The sequence below is a fragment of the Crotalus tigris genome, unplaced genomic scaffold (assembly GCF_016545835.1).
Source record: "Crotalus tigris isolate CLP2741 ecotype Arizona unplaced genomic scaffold, ASM1654583v1 scf7180000017601.7605149639:7615979, whole genome shotgun sequence".
NCBI lineage: Eukaryota > Metazoa > Chordata > Lepidosauria > Squamata > Viperidae > Crotalus > Crotalus tigris.
In genome coordinates, this window is record NW_024096505.1 from 3,620,095 (window position 1) to 3,639,802 (window position 19,708).

The following is a 19,708-nucleotide window of genomic DNA, read 5'->3' on the forward strand; positions in this document are numbered from 1 at the left end:
TTCCCAATTATATTTCTAAGTGCATATCAGATTTAAAGTATTAATACTTTAATCAATAATAATTAAGTCAATTGTATAGACTAGCAATGATTATTTAAAAAGTCAAGTTTTATTATTCTAGACTGTGAAGCTATTACCTAATAAAAGTTATTTTCTGTTGGAGATACTTTGTAAAGAGTATATATGCCCATATAAATTAAGATTAGAATTCATATCTCCTCTTTCTTTTCCTCTTTGTCAGAGGGTTGCTGTAAGAGAGAAAATACTGTTCTTGCTATTGGTATGATTACATTTAAAAGGTTTTGAAATTAGGCTTCAGTGAAGGCCACAGTTATCTTAGCTCTGCTTTAATGGAACACATGTTGAAGAAGGATACTGGCTCTGTTGTGAAATGCACAATTGGCATTTAAAAAATGCACAATTGATATTTTGTATTTTTTTATTTGCTCAATTTCTATGGCTGCCCTTCAGTTAATGACTCTGGGCAGCCATAGTTCAGATGTATCTTTTTACATTAGTTATTTTTCAATTTAATCACTCAAAGTTTGAGCAGGAAGCAAGATTCTCTTTGTACAGCTTAAAATAGTGGTCCAGAAACTTAGCTTCGTAACATTCATTCTTTATTCATTTTTTAAAATTATTTTTTAATTATTCATTCCTAGCATTCATAATTGAACCATGGATAACATGCAATTATATTGTCTAGTTATAGTGGATTGCGGCATAGTTAACAAAGCTGAAATACCCTAATTAGACAGTTGTAATTAGCCAATATGGTATCATCTGACGTGCTACATTCGTAACTAGACTGATTCCTTTTTACTAAGCTGCTTGATGCACATTTTGTGCTAATGGGACAGAGGGCATCAGTTACAGATGGATAAGACCTCATCTGAAAAGCTATAAGCAGTTCTGGAAAGTTTTTGTTTTGATTTTTATTTAGATTGAAGGTCAAGGACATGGTGCTGTGTTTGACTGCAAGTTTTCATCAGATGGCCAGCATTTTACCTGTACAGATTCTCATGGACATCTCTTGATATTTGGGTTTGGTTGTAACAAATCATATGAAAAGGTATTCTTTCAGCTTTAGATGTTTTTAGCTGTTAAAAATATATAAGTCAACAAAAGCTTTAATTAGTAAATTGGTGACGTTAGACCTCAGTCCATAGAATGATTGAGAACTGAACATCATATTGTCTTATATATATATATATATATATATATATATATATATATATATATATATATATATATATATATACGCACACATATATACATATATATATACATATACGCACACAAACATATATATACATACACATCACTGCAAATAGTTACCGTCTCTAATCTCAAAAGATGGGCTTTCTTTTTTTCTAAATTATTGAAATTATTTTTTTAAAAAATTTATTGTGTACAAAGAAAGAAAAAAGATTAAAAACATTGAACATGGTAAATCGTCTTTGACATACATCTCCGTCTTGTCAGTCCATATTGTACATTATCTATATACAACTGTACATTTCTAGTATCTGCCTCTACTTACATCTTTGCTGTTGACCCCATTCTTTTTTCCCTCCATTTATAAAATTTATTCCAGATTTGATAAAATTCTGTTTCTTCCTGATTTTTTAATCTTTTAGTTATCTTGTCTAGTTCTGCGCAAAACATAATTTTCTTTTTTAGTGCTTCCCCACTCGGTGCTTCCATTGCTTTCTACTTTTGAGCAAATAGTATCCTTGCCGCCATTACTACATGTATGATTAGATGTGTGTCACCTTTATTTACGTTTTTTCCTAATATCCCTAATAATGTCTCAGGTTTATATTGGATGCTTTGCCTAGTCATTTCTATTACCCATTCCCAGATCATAAGCCAGTACACCTGTGCTTCTCTACATGTCCACCATACATGAAAAAATGTGCCCTTTTCTTTTTTGCATTTCTAGCACATAGGTGAGTATTCGTTATACATTTTGGCTAATCTGGCCGGAGGGAGATGCCATCTGTAAACCATCTTATACAGGTTTTCTTTATATGATGTTGCCACTGTAATTTTGTTATTTCGTTCCCATATTTGCTGCCATTGATCCATATTTATATTATATCCTAAATCCATTGCCCATGTCACCATTGTTTCTTTAACCTGCTCCTCATATAGCTTATATTCCAACAAGTATTTATAAATATTCTTAATTTGTTTTTTCTTCAGGCCTAGCTGTATTTTATCTAACCCTGTGTCTTGTCTGTTAATACCCCACTCTTGCTTATCCTTCATGTATCTTGCTTGTATCTGGAGATATGACCACCATTCCAAGGCTATTCCTTGTTGTCTTAGCTCTTGTTTTTGTTTTAAGTGACCTTCTTCTGTCAAGATGTCTTTATATATAATAACCTTGTCTTTCCTATACAAATTGGGATATGTGACTGCCTCTAATGGCAATAACCAAGTTGGAATCTTTGTATAGTGTTGGCATTTGACTATATTCCAGCTTTTTATTAGTTCTTGCCGAACCTTATGTCTCAAAAAATACTGGTGGTTTCTACTTTGCCCTGTCCATATATGAGCATGCCAACCCTGCTGGAGATCGTAACCCTCTAAATGTAGACATTTTTTATTTTCTAAAGTAATCCAGTCTCTGATCCACATCAGGGCCTCTGCTTGGTAGTATAGCTCCCAATCTGGGAAACCTAAACCTCCTCTCTCTTTGGCATCCTGTAATGCCTTTAATTTTATTCTTGCCTTCTTTCCTAACCACACAAATTCTAAACTTAATTTATTCAACTCCTTGAAGAATTTCTTGTCTAATTGAATTGGAATGTTCTGAAACAGGAATATCATTTTAGGTAGAATGTTCATCTTCACTGCTGCAATTCTCCCGAGAAATGAGAGAAGTAAATTTTTCCAGCAGTCTAAATCTATTGTTATATTCTTTACCAATTTGCCATAGTTATCTTCTTTAATTGATAAGCAACGTGCTGAAATGACTATCCCTAGATATTTTAATTTAGAAACTATTTGTATACCTAATTTTTAAATTATTGAAATTATTGACATTGTTGCTAAACTCTTTAATCTTTTATGTTAATATTTAAATGTAAAAATTTAATTTATGAAAAGTAACTATTTCACCAATTTCCCTTTGTGTAAAACACAACAATTCAGTTATACTTTGGGTAAACACTGATTAAACATTTCTTAATCTTAGATGCCCAATCTGTTGTTTTGCAAAACAAAATATTTGCCTTGAAAGTTTTCAACTATTGCACTGAAGAGTGAGGAAAAAATTAAATGGAATTATAGTAAAATATTGCCTTTCTTGGGGATCAATTTAAGAGAAATAGAGAAGCATCCTCTGCAAAAGGAATAATTAAAAATAGTTTGAATGAGTGATTGTGCTAGATCAAAATAAGTCATATAACAACAATTTCAATGATTGAAATTCATTAAATATTTCGCATAAGATATTTATAGTTTATAGTTTATAAGTTTATAGCTTTCCTAAAGTTTACCTTTTTTGTGATCACTGTAACATCTAGTTTAGATATAGTTAATAAAGTTAATTATATATAAGCTTCATTGTTTTCTAGATTCCTGATCAGATGTTCTTCCACACTGACTATCGACCATTGATTCGAGATTCTAACAATTATGTCCTAGATGAACAGACACAGCAGGCACCCCACCTCATGCCTCCTCCATTCTTGGTAGATGTGGATGGAAATCCCCATCCGACAAAATACCAGCGATTGGTACCAGGAAGAGAGAATTGTGCAGATGAACATTTGATTCCTCAACTGGGATATATAGCAACAAGTATGAAATGAATAATTAAATCTATGGCAAATCCTATCTTTGGGATTGGTAAAACCTGATAAAATGTTATATAAATATATTGTTTTCAAATTGTACTTGTATTACATTCACAATGTAGTTGTACTAGTATATTCAAGCTATAAAATATTAGTGCTTTCATTGGATTAGGGCCAGTTAACTAGATTAATCTTTACTCACGATAGAGATCTAAAAGAAGAGACCACTGGTGTAAGCCATGGTCTTCAAATGCACAGGGATTAAAGTGCTCACAATTTTGCACTTGTGTTTGGATAGTTCAAATAGGACGACTTTCATTTGCCTTATCTAGATCAGGGCTTTTCAACCAGTGGTACGGGTACCACCTGTGGTACATTTGCACCTGGCAGATGGTACGCGATCATCCTAGAAAAGTGGTAGCGGGGGAGGGGAATGAGCTGAACCGGTGGCAGCACCACACAAGCCTGAGCGAGAGATGGCTGGAGCTGCAGGGCTGTCAGGGCTCAGCGGAAGCACTAGGATCAGCGCCAGGCTCCAGCTGGAGCTCAGCGCTGATCCTGGCACTTCCGCCAAGCCCAGAAGAAGTGTGGATCAGCTGGAATGTTGCAGCATCTCCAGAGTCTTGTGATTTAAATTCAGATGCTTGACAACTGATTCATATTTATGATGGTCACAGTGTCCCAGGGTCATGTGAAGTGACCAAAACCTGCTGCAACCATCCAGCAGACGGAGGGGGGGGAATAAAAATCAGACACCCCCCACCCCCACCCCCGCTGCCAATCCTCAACAGAAATGCTCACAACAATGAAATCCTCGGACAGGAGGAAGAGCACTGCGGGTGGGCAGGCAGGTGTCTTGCTTGGCTGTGGCTTGGGGGGCACTTTTTTCAGTGCCATTGTAACTTCGAACAATCACTGAGCGAACTGTTGTAAGTCGAGGACTACCTGTACTTTATCACTTTTTTCCTTTTTTGGGGGGGGTGTCATCAAGTTTTTGACACCTTGCTAGGCGACTGGTGGTAGTCGGATATTGCCATATCCTAAAAGTGGTACAATGGGTGAAAAGGTTGAAAAACCCTATCTAGATTTGCAAATCTGTCTTTGTTTTCCCTATCACCATAATAGGTTTGCTAAAGGAAAGCTACCTTATATCCCTCATTTTTTTTTTACAAGCTGGAATCTATGCTTAATTTCTAAAATTTTTACAAAAGTTATCTTCAAACTTCTGTGGAATAATATCATTCCATTTACTTAGAAAATTGTTTTTCCTGTGATGTTTATGCCAGCATGAAAGATACCAACATACTTTTACTGAGACAGTCTTGGAATTTTCAATAAAGATGCTATTGATTATACTTTATGATATATATTTCATATTCTAAAAATGAAGATCGATTTCCCCAGAATTTAGAGCTCCTTTGTACAATAAGCGATATGAAAAATCTTTTATTTTTAAGTTTCAGTTGTTAAACTGAAATGTGGAATGTTACATTTTAAATGTTCAGACTGCTGTTTGAAGATTCCAGTGGTGCCCCAACTTTGAAACTGAATATGTAAAACAGCCAACAAAATTATGAGATGGAAATTCCACAAAATTTTAACTTGAAACATTTTGCACACTCTATATCTATCATTTTGTCTCCTTTGCTGGAATTATAGTTGAGGCTTAAAAAAAATTACTTGAGGAAGGAAGTACATCTCAAAAGAACGTTCAGTTCTCACTTTCTGTGTTCCATTAAATTTCATTTAAATTTGCTTTCACATTAAAAACTATTTCTCTCATAGGTGTGTCTTTTAACAATGTTTTTTTTTAGCTACTTGGGTAATTCTGTTTTTGTAGTAAGATTTGCCTGGTTACCTCTTGACAAAAATGAAGACTGTTACTCTTAAAGGAAATTCATTTAGACAAGGGCGCAACTTAATCATTTTTCATTTTAGCAAAATGGCTGTGTTTATGTCTTGCCATATTCCCCAAAGTAGCCATTTTGTGAGAACATTAATTGAAAAGAATGAAGATTCTAGATATATCCATAGGCAACAAAAAGGTTTTGATTCCTGGCCTACCTTCCTTTGCACTTTCTCAATGGTTTTTGCCCAGCCTTGAAAAGGATATTTTTCTACGTTTGCCCAATATATATTTTTTTATGGAAAGAAGAATGGAGAAGCCTTTATACACTGAAGATTTCCAATTTTCTTAGGGGTGGAGGAAAGTAACATTGAATTATTATCTCCTAACAGTAGGCAAGAATAACTTTCAGAATAAATGTTTATATGAAGGGAGAGTTCTGGGGTCCCCAATCCCCGGTCTGTGGATCAGTACTAGGCTGCGGCATGCCAGCGACCAGTCCACACAAACAAGCAAAGCCCCATCTGTGGGATGCAGGCAGCACACAAAACCACGCCCCTTCCGGTCCTCAGAAAAACCTCTCCATGGAACCGGTCCCTGGTGCCCAAAGGATTGGGGACCTCTGTTCTAAAGTACAGTTGTCAAGCTCCATTATAATTAGCTGTACTTGTTGACACTATGGAGAATTGTATACCTCCAGATATTATATATCTGATACATGCTATCAGATATATTACCATCCAAATGTAGTAATTTGTGCAGGATGTCTTAATTTGAAATTTTGTATTGGGTAGGAGATTGGGCTTCTTTGTTCTTTGAAGAAGAATGCATCTTCTTTCCGTTTTTTTTTAAATTTTTGGCATATCATTTCAATGCCCCAATTATGAAGAAAGTTCTTGGATAAGAAGCAAAATGTTTTCAAAGAAAAAACCCAGAAAGTCCAGTTGCCTTTTGAAAAAGTACCTTTGGGAGAATCATGACCAGGATGATTGAAAATTCATTTGAATATTATTATAATTCTGTGTAGTTCTAATATATAAAGGAAGTGGGGTATAAATGAACAAATAGTATCAAAATTTGATGCTTGCTCAGAAAATCCAAAAGGGATGAATTCTTTTCTCAAGACTATAAATGAGCCCTTTTAATTGCATGGGTCTGTAATACCACTGGCAGGTTTTATTGAGAATGGGACCAATATTTAAATTTTTCATGCTGAAATAAATATTTCCTTTTAATTTTTGCAAGGTGATGGAGAGGTTATAGAACAAGTAATAGGACAACAGACTGCTGAGCAGGATGAGCAGAGTTTGGAGCCCAGCATACTTGATGGCATGATTAGACAATTACAACAATTGCAGGATCAAAGAATTGGCATAGACCAGGATATTGTTTCAGCTAATCCACACTATGGACCAGAAACACCTAGAAGAGGTTGGTACTTTGTTGAAGTTTTGAATAAAGTATTATTTTTTGCTGTTTCCTAGGTTCTTGAGTATTTGCTAGTATTTTGAATATTTATTTCTATTGTTAACCGCCAATGTTTTGTATGCTATGGTGGTGCAATGGTTAGAATGCAGTATTGCATGCTAACTCTGCTCACAGCTAGGAGTTCGATCGTGACTGGCTGAAAGTTGACTCAATCTTCTGAGATCGATAAAATGACCCAGATTATTGGGGGCAATATGCTGACATTTGTAAACTACTCAGTGCTGTAAAGCATTATGGAGCGATATATAAATCTAAGTGCTATAATGCTAATGCAAGGCTGCAATAATCTTGAGAGATTCATGGTGGTTAACAACAGAAGTAGGGGCACAGTTTGCATTTTGATGAATCTAAGACTTTTAGAATGTTGTAGATTCTTAAAAGCACATAATTTACATAGTATGCTAAAGAAATTTTTTATATTTATGAGGAAATATAAAAAGACTGTTCCAGTCTTCAAGCATAGCTCAGATTTAGGGAGAAATATTAATGCTGATATATTTAGAGGAAGTATATTATATTTGAGTGGGGACATTTCACAACTGTCTCAAAAACTTCGTTTTTTGGGGGAACAGATTTGTTGGATTCACTATACAATGCATTTCTCTTTGCCTTCTGATCTTTGGGTTTATTTTTTATTTGAAACACTTCATGATAAATTTTATCCTAAAATGTCAAAATTCATTTTTTTAAAATTTTCTTTATAGACTATTATCTTAAGATCTTATTATTTCCTAATCCAAATAACTGGACTACATATTAATTCATGCAGTATTTTGTTATATAATTTTAACATTTATGTTGTAACTATTATAGCAGTCTTTTATATAGTATTCTGTGGTGTGCTTTTTACTACTCCCTGTACTTGGTATTTTTTCAGTGGTTCTCTAGATGTTCTATGTGCATGGTTTTTATGAATTATTTGTTGTATTTGTTATTTTCATCCTAATTCATTATTTAAATGTATTTTATCATCCGACTATATTCTTGTTATATCCAAACTCTCTGCAACTAAAATATATGTATTTCAAACATTGCTTTACACTTCTTGGAAATTTTCTTTTTTTCTTAAATCTTTTCTCTGGAATTGTTTAAGCTCTGGTTATATTCCAAAGACTCAGCTCAATACTAAACTAATAATATGGGGAAAATTCATAGTGCAAGTTAAAAAAAAATCATCCATATGAAAAAAGAGCCTTTTGGACTTGAGTACACAATACTTAATTATCTCCAAATGTTCAGATACTGTTCAGATAGCTGTCTGGCAATCCTAACTAATACCACATAAAATGTAATCCATTTTATCTTTTTTAGATGAGGCACTGCAAAGTCTGGAGGGTTATGTTAGGTTATCCAGAACAATTGCTAATATATGAATTCTGAATTGATCAGCTCCCCATAATTCTTCTCTAGAGCAAGAAAGAATCAGTATTGTCAGTGCTCCATATAGTGACTCCCCATAAGGAGACCATAAGACAATGGTCTCTGGTGGGTTTTAGACTCTGGGATCTGAGAGAAAACATATCTGCTCAGGTTGAGGTTCAAAGCCTTCAAAAGGATACTGTTTTCGCATATTTCCTTTCTTAGTCACTTTTGGAAATTGCTTGTTAATAGCTTTTTGGATATCAAGAACCTTTAGAAAGGCAAGTTTCATTATACTAGATGAATTTGCACTGATTCTATCCTTGATGAAAGTTTTATGGAAGTTTAAGGACTTAAACATTTCTTATTTTTCAATAAAAGCAAAAAAGTGATTATAGAGTTGATTTTGGAAAGCTATAAATGGGTTAAAGGGCCAGAGAGACTTGAAATAACAGAATCATAAGACTGGAAAGGACCTCACAGGTTTTCTAGTCCAACCCCCTGCCCAATATATGATTTTGAAACTAACTTTATGAACCCTTCCTGTGTGAAAATATTGATGATTTGGAGAAAAAAAACATGACAAGATTTTGAAGGTTGATCCTAGAAGACACTGGAAAGAATAAGATTGCAATTAAAGGAGAAGATATGCATTAACATTGAATGAAGCAAAAATAGCTGGAAGAATTCAAGATTATTTGGGAACAATATTCTCAAAAATTACTTTTAAAATTACCTTTCATTATAAAAAATAAAAAAAAAGGATTATTGAAGAGGAAGAATTTTTTGGGGGAGGATAAAATAGAAACTGAGGCTGATTCAAATGTGGATCTTGACTAGGACTGAATAATGACGCTCTTAATAGATAAGATCTCTTCTTTCCATATCTTATTTTTGTTGAAATATTAGAAAAGGAGATAAGTTACTGAAATTGTTTGTACTTGTCTTGATGAAAAATGTAGAAGTTTATTCTTTGTATGTCTTTGTTATTATTTCTTCTTTTTCTCTGTACTTTTTAAATATTTGTATTAGTTTTTATTAGCTTTTTTAATCTTTGTGTTTACAAACTTCAAAAAAAAAATTAAATAAATGCTGGAGTGTGGTAATAGGTATATCATCCAGCAGAAGATACTAAAGTTTTTGTTCCAAGAATATATGTTCACTTATTTTTCATGCATCTTTTTGAAGATTTCCGTAGGTTAAGCTCAGATATCCAGTCACCTCCTAATATTGGTCTGAGACGCAGTGGTCAAGTTGAGGGTGTACGTCAGATGCACCAAAATGCTCCAAGAAGTCAAATTGCTACAGAAAGAGATATTCAGGCTTGGAGACGAAGAGTAGTTGTTCCAGAAATAACATCCAGTATATTTAGGTGAGCAGACTCATTAAGCTAAAAACCTGTTGAAATTAACTACAAGCACTTTTGCTCATTTACTTTATTTTAGTTTGTACCACAGGCACAACAATATTGTTGTTCTTAGGCTTTATTTATCTCTTGGACTGATTTAGATAACATTTTGTAATAACACTTGTATTACTGTAGATACACTTTCTAGTTTTTTCAGTAAAAGGAAAAACATCTTTTATGATCTCAATTGAAAAGTTCTGGAGTTGGATTTTCTTTCATCTTTTTTTAGTCAAATAAACTATGACTCTAAGGTAAGCATTAACTAAAGAACCATTTTTGTATAAGTTCTCTTAGTTCTCTTAGAAATACACTTTAGCAATAAAGTAGTAACCTTTCATGTTTGAGGGTTTTTTCTGACAAGTTTTCAAAATAATTTGTTAGAAATCAGGAAGAATATAGGATTGCAAAAGGAGAAGAAGAAAAATGGCTGTATACAATAGAGCAGAAAAGGAAGCTGTTTCAGTCCTCAGAAAAGGTAAGAAATCCCTGACTTTTGAGATGCATAATTACACACATGTAATTTAAAAAGCCTAGCTTGTTAAATGTGGAAAAGTATGGCAGTTAAAAGCCCAGACAAATCTATCTCTTGCTTGGCTGCTTTAAGCAATATTAAATTATGTGTCATTGCAGCTAAGAATAAATAGATTTAAATAAAATGTTATGAAAACAAGAATACGTGCCATGAGCTGTACTTTACTGAACCAGCATAAACCATGAAGATGGCAAATAATGTGAATAATTGGCTTTTCCAGTAGCTAAGTCTATTATACTATTTTTGAAGCAAGTGTCCAAAGAATGTCTCCTTTCTGATTGAACTGAATCCATTATTTCAGTGATGGTTATTTCAACTCCTGAGATTTTTTTTTTTTTCAAAATGTTATTAATTCAGAGTGACTCTGAAGATTCATTGGTGCAATCTAAGAGAAGACTTTTCAGACGTAAATATGCATCATATCAATCACGGAACAACATTGAACAATCTGATTCTTCCAGTGAAGATGTGGTTGATTGTTTTGGATTCACTGAACAGGTAAGCAATTTTGGTTTACCTTAATGACTCATACAACCAAAAATTTTGACTTTGATTTCTAGAAGTTCAGGCTATTACCTTTAAAGATAGGATAGATTGTTTAACTAGGCATTTTGCTGTGTTGAACTATATATTCACTTTATGATAATGCATCATAGTTATTACATAGCCATTTAAATGTATTGATAAATTTGTTGTAGAGGTAATCCAATTGATAACTAATTTAGATGTACTAAATTCAAATAGGCTGAAAGTTGTAGACTAGTAGAGACATACTTGAATGTGATATTTTATAATACTACCACTTTTATACATGGTGTATCTCAGCGGCAGTTGGACTTAACATAAAGTGCCATTCTGGTCACCAGGCAATGGACCCATCAGGAAAGGGTTAAATCAGTCAAGGCAGAATTAAGATTTCTATAAGTAACCATTCCCTACTTTAGAAATTCCGTAGATGGGACCTATCAGGTCTACCTTCTGGTGTTGGAAAAGGCAAGATAGAATAAATGCAATTGTTTTTTTTGATCACCGGAAATCTGGTTTGCCATCTGGTTTGAATGCAGAATTGGTCCTGGTTCAAGATTTGGCCATACTGGAAGGTACTATGGTTCTTATTAGCCTCACTAGGTAGACCAGACTAAGAAATCAACTCCATAGGATGGCTAAAATTCTTCATATTAAGGCTGGCTATAATAATCGAATCTTGCAAATCTGATTATGCTGTACTACCTTCTACTTATGTTTCAGTGAATTAAGGAGGTATTAGAGCTGTTTCTGAATATCATCTGGATGTTCTGGATATTAAAAATGGTTTAGCCTCTTTAGACTAGATAATAGAGCCTGTATAACTCTGGCAAGGTCATCTTCCTTACTCTCTTCACCTATACTAATGTTAATTATAGAGTTTTCTGGGCTAAAAAGGAGGAATGATCAACATCGTTTGTGGCTAGTATTCTCTGTTGTACATCATTCTTGCTAAAATTGAAACAAATGGCAATTCATGCAGCAGACTCTGGTCAAGAGGTCATCAGAACATTGCTGAAACTAAGAGAAGAACTTAGTCACTTTCCTGTTCTCCCTCCATGTAAAATGTGAACCTTCCCATCTATCCATACTTTTCTGAAACATCCCTAGATTTAGTATTCTGCTTGAGAAATTATGTGCTGAGCCAGTCTGCAGATATAATTTGTGTCCACCTATAAGGCGACAAGGTACCTCTAATTGGAGCCTCTTTGACTCTCTTCTCCCTCTCTCCCTTCCTTTGTCTGTTTAGGTACATTTTTGTGGAAACATTGTATGCACCAAATGTGTTATAGTAAGGACACAAACACTTCAAATGACAGCCATACTTTCTTCATCTGAATGAAGGGAAGCCATGATTCTTTTTTGGACCATATTCCCTAACCCAAGATGATTTTCTAAGGAACTGAGTTCCCCATTCCATAAGGCTGATATCTGTGGTGATTTGGTCCTTGCAGACTTTTATTAAGAGCATTTTCTTGAAACAGATTAGTTGACACCAGTCGCCATCATAGACAGCTGATCATCAGGCTCAAGTGAGTTACTATTAAACTGCCTCTGTAAATACAGCAGAAATCTTGAGCTGCAATTATCATGTCTTGTAATTTTGCCAAGATTATGACAAACCATTTCCTTGATGCCAGGATTTTCTGAATTGTAATCTTTAAGTAAACCTGAGAAATTTGGAGTGCAATGATCTGATGAGAATGTGAAGACTTGTATCATCAGACAGGCGTATTAATGCCAGGAAATAGTTGGAAAGAACAGTCTCTGTTCTAAATGCCAGTATCTTAATTTTTAACATCCAAACTCTGATGAATTAGTTCAGTGCTTTGAAGTTCATAACAGCTCTCCACATCCTGTTTTTCTTTGGGACCATGAGTAACAATAAGATACCAGTAAATATAGCTTGTTAAGTTTGCTCAAATATTGGGTATGACAGATTTGATTAAACTGAACGGGGAGCAAAAGGTTTTCTCAACTCTATTATCATTTGATTACCATCAAACCCATTTGTTTATTATTTCAGTTTCTTAGACCACCCATTCAATTATCATGGCACATTTACTCTTACTTTTCCTTCCTTAAGAATCAAATCTCCAATAATCCAAAGAAGTATAATTAAGAGAAAGTAAAAGCTGTTTGTAGTTTGAATACAGCAGCAAAAAGTCTCTTTTAAATATAGCTTCCTATTCATTAATACCAAGCTTTGTGTTTCCCAAAGAAACCAGTCCCTGATGTCCGTAATCTTGGTCTCTTTAGTCTTGTATCTGTCTAATGCATGAGTGATATCAATATCATCTTTAAGGGATCCCACTAGTGTACTTATGCCTCCAGTGTTGAGTGTAGAATGATTCTTGCAATCTTTTTGGTCTGCCCCAAGACAAGTACCTAATGATCACCTAGCCGGCCACATTGGGGCAATATTATTTTTTTTAGAGAATGTTTGTTGTGGGTGTGTGTATGCATGTAGATGAATGGTGGCCCTGTTATATATAAATTTTATTATTGTATTTAGGGCGTATGAATGTGAATATTTTTATTTTTATGTATATTAATTGAGTGTGAATGTGTATTGAGTGTTTGGGGTATGAGAATGGTGGAGTCGGGGGCGGAGCCTGGTACCTCCTCTGCTGAGTGCAATAGCAAAAGTACGGGGGGGGGCAGGACTTACCCTTGGGCTTGGTCTGTATGGAAAGCTAGTCCGGTCAGGAAGGGAGAAGGCTGGTGAGGGTGGGGGTATTCCGGGGAGGGGAGAAGGTCGGAGCATCCCGGTTATGACTGGGATGGGCAGATATGGCGGGAGCCGAGGGGCAGGCCATCTTTGGGGAACGAGGACTCTCTATGTTAGAGTGATTCCTTGTTCCGGCCCCTCAAAAGGCTCATCCTGTAGTACTGGTGACAGGGGAGTACAGGGCCCTAATTGTAGGCTGCTGTTGCTTAATGCCAGGTCCGCTGTCAGCAAAGCCCCCCTTGTCCGTGATTTAATATTGAACAGCGGGGCGGACCTGGCATGTATAACCGAAACCTGGCTGGGCCCTGAGGGGGGTATTTCCCTCTCGGAGATGTGCCCGGATGGGTTTGTGGTGCTTCATCAGCCTCGACATCAGGGCAGGGGTGGGGGAGTGGCAGTCATCGCTCGGAAGTCCTTGAGTCCTCGTGGGATTCCTGCCCCGGAGGTTGTTGGGTGTGAGTCCCTCCTATTGAAGTTGGGTTCACAGGTTCAATTGGGCTTGCTGCTGACGTACCTACCTCCCAGCTGCGTTGCAACAGCCCTGCCTGCGTTGCTGGAGTCAGTAGCCGGGTTGGCGGTGGAGTTCCCCAAATTTATAGTACTGGGGGACTTTAACCTACCATCACTCGGCGATCGCTCAGAGGCGGCTCAGGAGTTCATGGCTTCCATGGCAACCATGGACCTGACCCAGGTAATTCAGGATCCGACTCATAGGAGTGGTCACACACTCGACCTTGTGTTTCTCTCGGGGCAATGGAGACATGATCTGGAATTAAGGGGAATAGAGATCTCGCCCTTGTCATGGACAGATCATTTCCTATTGAGGCTGGACTTCAGAGCATCACTCCCCCATCGCAGGGAGAGGGAGCCGACTAGGTGGTTCCGCCCCAGGCGCCTAATGGACCCAGATCGGTTCCAGGAGGAGCTTGGGGAAATACCTGACTCCCTTGTCCACAACTCGTCCGGGTCCCTGGTTGCGGCCTGGAATGAGGCGGCATCCGGGGCCCTGGATCGAATTGCGCCTTTGCGACCTCTCTGTGGTGGTGGTCCCCGGAGGGCGCCTTGGTTTACTGAGGAGCTCCAGAAGATGAAGCGCCACAAGAGACGTCTAGAACGACATTGGAGGGCCAGTAACTCTGAATCTGACCGATCACTATTAAGAGCCTATCTTAGGACTTATTTAGTGGCGATAAGGGTGGCAAAGCGTGTTCACTTTTCCGCACTTATTGCATCCGCAGAATCTCGCCCGGCCGCCTTGTTTAGGGTGACCCGCTCCCTTGTTAAAGTGGAGGAGGCGGAGGAACCCTTGCAGGGGAGAGCTGAGGAGTTTGTTCAGTTTCTTTCGGACAAAATCGCTCAGATTCAGAGAGACCTGGACTCCGACTGGGCAGTGCCAGCCGAGTTGCCAGGGGCTGGTCTTAGTCATGTTATCTGGAGCGAGTTTGAGCCTGTGACCCCTGATGAAGTGGACAAGGCCGTGAGGGCAATGAATGCCGCCACCTGTTTATTGGACCCATGCCCCTCCTGGCTGGTTTCTGCCAGTAGGGAGGTGACACGAGGCTGGCTCCAGGCGATAATCAATGCCTCATTGATGGAGGGGTCTTTCCCGCAACCTTTAAAGGAAGCGGTGATGAGGCCCCTCCTCAAGAAGCCTTCCCTGGACCCAGCAGTTTTGAAGAACTTTCGTCCCATCTCCAACCTCCCCTTTGTGGGGAAGGTTGTACAGAAGGTGGTGGCGTCCCAACTCTTGCGATCCTTGGATGAAACTAATTATCTGGACCCTTTTCAATCTGGTTTCAGGCCCAGCTACAGCACTGAGACTGCTTTGGTTGCACTGACCGATGACCTCTGGCGAGCGCGGGATAGGGGTTATTCCTCTATCCTGGTGCTTCTTGACCTCTCAGCGGCTTTCGATACCATCGACCATGGTATCCTTCTGCGTCGTCTCGGAGAGGTGGGGGTGGGCGGCACCGTATTGTGGTGGTTCTCCTCCTACCTCTCTGACAGGTCGCAGTTGGTGTTGGCGGGCGGACAGAGATTGACCCCTAGGCGCCTCGATTATGGGGTGCCTCAGGGCTCGGTCCTGTCCCCCCTCCTTTTTAACATCTACATGAAACCGCTGGGTGAGATCATTCAGCGACACGGGGTGAGGTATCATCAGTACGCAGATGATACCCAATTATATATCTCCACCCCGTGTCCTTTCAGTGAAGCAGTCGACGTGATGTGCCGGTGCCTGGAAGATGTGAGGGTCTGGATGGGGGTGAACAGGCTTAGACTCAACCTGACAAGACCGAGTGGCTCTGGGTCTTGCCTCCCAAAGGCCAACTGGATGGTCCATCATTAGTCCTGGGGGGGGGCAAATTTACCTCCCTCAGTGCAGGCACGCAACTTGGGTGTCCTCCTGGACTCACAGCTAAATTTGGAACAACATCTATCGGCTGTGGCCAGGGGGACCTTTGCACAGGTTCGCCTAGTGCACCAGTTGCGGCCTTATTTGGACCGAGAGGCTTTACTCACAGTCACTCATGCCCTTGTCACCTCAAGACTGGATTACTGTAACGCGCTCTACATGGGGCTACCCTTGAAGGGCGTTCGGAGGCTGCAGTTGGTTCAGAACGCAGCCGCGAGAGCGATTGTGGGCGCGCCAAGGTATGCCCACATGTCACCTATCCTCCGTGAGCTGCACTGGCTTCCTGTGGGTCTCCGGACGCAATTCAAGGTGTTGGTTATCACCTTTAAAGCCCTTCATGGCATAGGGCCAGGTTACTTACAGGACTGCATTCTGCCGCACAGTTCCCAGAGACCAGTGAGGTCCCATAGATTGGGCCTCCTTCAGGTCCCGTCGGCCAGACAGTGTCGGCTGGCAGGCCCTTGGGGAAGGGCCTTTTCTGTGGTAGCTCCGACCTGGTGGAATCAACTTCCCCCCGAGGTTCGAACTACTCCCACCCTGCCGGCCTTTAAGAAAGCCATTAAAACTCTCCTGTTCTGGCAGGCCTGGGGCTGATGTCCCCGGGGGGGGGGGGCGGGATATGATCGGACTCGCGGTATGACTGTATTATTTTATTGTTTTATGATTGTTTTAACTCTGTACGCCGCCCTGAGTCCTTTGGGATTGGGCGGCATATAAATAAAATTAAATACAAATACAAATAAATTTTTAATAAGAGAAAAGAACGTATTCAAATAAATGCAATGTATTGTCCATTATAGGGTATTAGGGAAATAGTATGCAACAGTCATAACTGTGAAAAACAATCATAAGTCACTTTTTTCAGTGCCATTGTAACTTCAAACAGCCACTAAATGAATGTTTGTAAGTCAAGGACTATACGTATTGCTTCTCAGTTGAAAGGACAGAAAAGCTCTTCCTCAGCAGAAGGCAGAGCTAAGATTTCCTTGGATGGAAATGCCTCCATGGGATAAGAAGTCTTAATCCTGTCTTCTGATTTGTAAAGTGGAGTTAACCCTTTGGGTCATCCTCAGTGACCAGAAATAGACTTTATGTTGTCTATACTTTTACTTCCAATCTTAAGAAAATTCTATTTAATTAGGAAACAATTCCTAACTCTAAGAACAGTTTGACTCTGAAATCAGTTATTTAAGGAGATGGCTTATTAAGTATATTCAGTGGAAATTAATCTGAATACCTGCATTTGAAGGCCTAAAAGGTCACTTCCAATTTTTTTCAGTGATTCTAATTTGGCCTAAGAATTATATAAAAATGAATACTCTATACATATTCTCTTCAAAATATATATAGAATAGAATATAGAAAATTTTTGTGTTGTGATGTTTTTAAATGATTTTATGATACAATTTTATGTTTTTCAATTATACATGAGGTTTTCAGGATGGCAAGAGATGCTAGCAAAATGATAAACCATTCTATTTCATTAGTGAATGATAAATAGTGTGATAAATTAGCAGTGTAATAAGGAATATTTAAATTAGGATATAGTACTCAAACTATTTGTTAATCTAGGAACGAGAAGAAAGTGATGGATTGAGTTTGTCTTCCCACGAGGAAGAATGGAAGAGTGACAAAAAATCCAACAGTAATAGTTCCAGGTAAAATCACTGTCAGGTATACATATGTCATATACTTGAAACTTGGGAGTATTGCATTTTAATTTCTGTGGTGACTTTTTAAATAGAATAATTTTGAATTTATATACATAACATTTATATCATCTTTATAACTACAAAAGATGCTGTGTTGTTGTTTGCATGACTTGCTACTGACTGCTGCTGTTGACGCAGACTTGCATCTACTGAATGCTTTGCCTACAGCTCAGTAATCCTGTCCAGCTCTTTGGAATAATAGTCTAAAATAGTTGAAAGGTATTAGTTCATTTGAGTGTGTGAGTGTGTGTGTATGTATTTATTAACTAGCAACAACATTAATGAAATGTCTTATATAGCTCCAAACTAATTTGTTTCTGTAGTGCAATAATAGAAAATGCAAGGTGCCTTTCTAAGTTTTCAGTATGCTAAGTATGCCTAAAATGTACTGTGAAGTTGAGTTTAGAAAGTTTACTTGTAGAACTTTTTCACCTGTAGAAAGTTCAGTATTGTGGCTTTTTCACTTCTAATTCCATATATGTAACAATACAGTTTACCGGTAGGACAATAGATTTTGTAACATCTTTTTGTTTAAAATTTCCCAGAATTTAGGCTTAGCTTCAAACAATTTATCTTTGAATGGCAAATAACAGAATTTAAATTATTAGTCTAAATACAGAAAATTTGAAAATACAATATAAATATTTTGGTTTTTAACTTGTACTGTATTATGTTGTTATCTCATAGTGATTCCTCAAGTCAGTATTCTGATTGGATTGCTGATGCAGGAATTAATCTACATCCTCCTGTGAGAAAGTCTCAGCGCAAAATCATTAGATATTGTAGTTCTTCTGAAGATGAAGTATCAATAGAAAAAATTTCTCCGCCCAAAAGAAGGAGAAAAAGACGGAAAAAATATAAACCGAAAAAACATGAGGTATTGAATTTTATCTATTTTTGCCTATTTTTAGGAATACCAGGTAGTTCTCGATTTATGGCCATTCATTTAATTACAGTTCAAAGTTACAACAGCCTCGGAAAAACTGATTTATGACCCACCTTGCAGTCACATGATCTCAATTCAGACTCTTGGCAGCCTGCTCAGATTTTCAACCAGTTGAGCAATCAGGGTTTGCAACCATCTTAGCCAGTTTCTGACAAAAAAAGTCAATAGGGAACTATGTGATTCATTTAATAATCATGTTGGTTTGCTTAACAACCATGGAAAAAAATGGTAATAAAATCCAGTCCAGTCATGTGATGCCTTGCTTTACAACTGCAGTGACTTATAAAGGAAATTTTGGTCCCAATTGTGGTTGTAAGTCAAGGATAACCTGTACAGTTTTTTGGAGATTTGACTTTTTTCAGTATTTAGTCAACACTTAATTGTTCTTAGTTCAACTATTGAATAATTAAAAATATGCAGAAATAGTTTTTATTGCAACTAATATATAGGTATTAATACAAGCAGTATACACCTGCAAATGAAATGTCTTAAAACTTAACTCAGGAAATTTAAATAACTGATAATTCTACAACATCTTCATGTGTTCAAAATATTTCAGGTATATTATCTAATTTTTATAGCAACTACAAGTAGCCCTCATTACTGACTGCAGACCTACCGTGTTTCCCTGAAAATAAGACCTGATTTTATATATTTTTTTCCTCCAAAAGAGGCACCAGGTCTTATTTTGGGGGATGTCTTACCCACTTACCTTAGGACTGCCGTAGCCAGGTTTCCCAGGCCCCAACACCTGTTGCACTACTGTCAGTTCTTCTGTGGCCGCATGCCACGTGGCGCATCTCGCAGGTTCCACCACTCATGGCAGGAGGCCGTGTGGCTCATTGCACTCGTGCTGCTGCTCACAGCAAGAGGCCATATGGCTTATCACACCAATCGTGCCAGTGCTGCCACTCAAAGAAGGCGGCTATGTGGTGTGTT

General features: G+C 37.7%; 1 protein-coding gene across 1 annotated transcript in view; it reads left to right on the plus strand.

Annotated features, from left to right (window-relative positions):
- The window catches only part of BRWD1 (bromodomain and WD repeat domain containing 1), a 75,884-nt gene that overhangs the window by 21,340 nt on the left and 34,836 nt on the right, over positions 1-19,708 (plus strand). The window contains exons 16-23 of the mRNA XM_039369705.1: positions 944-1,072; positions 3,588-3,813; positions 6,901-7,086; positions 9,691-9,874; positions 10,292-10,385; positions 10,800-10,940; positions 17,684-17,769; positions 18,511-18,700. Coding sequence (XP_039225639.1) covers positions 944-1,072; positions 3,588-3,813; positions 6,901-7,086; positions 9,691-9,874; positions 10,292-10,385; positions 10,800-10,940; positions 17,684-17,769; positions 18,511-18,700 — 1,236 coding nt within the window. The remainder of the gene's footprint in view (positions 1-943; positions 1,073-3,587; positions 3,814-6,900; positions 7,087-9,690; positions 9,875-10,291; positions 10,386-10,799; positions 10,941-17,683; positions 17,770-18,510; positions 18,701-19,708) is intronic.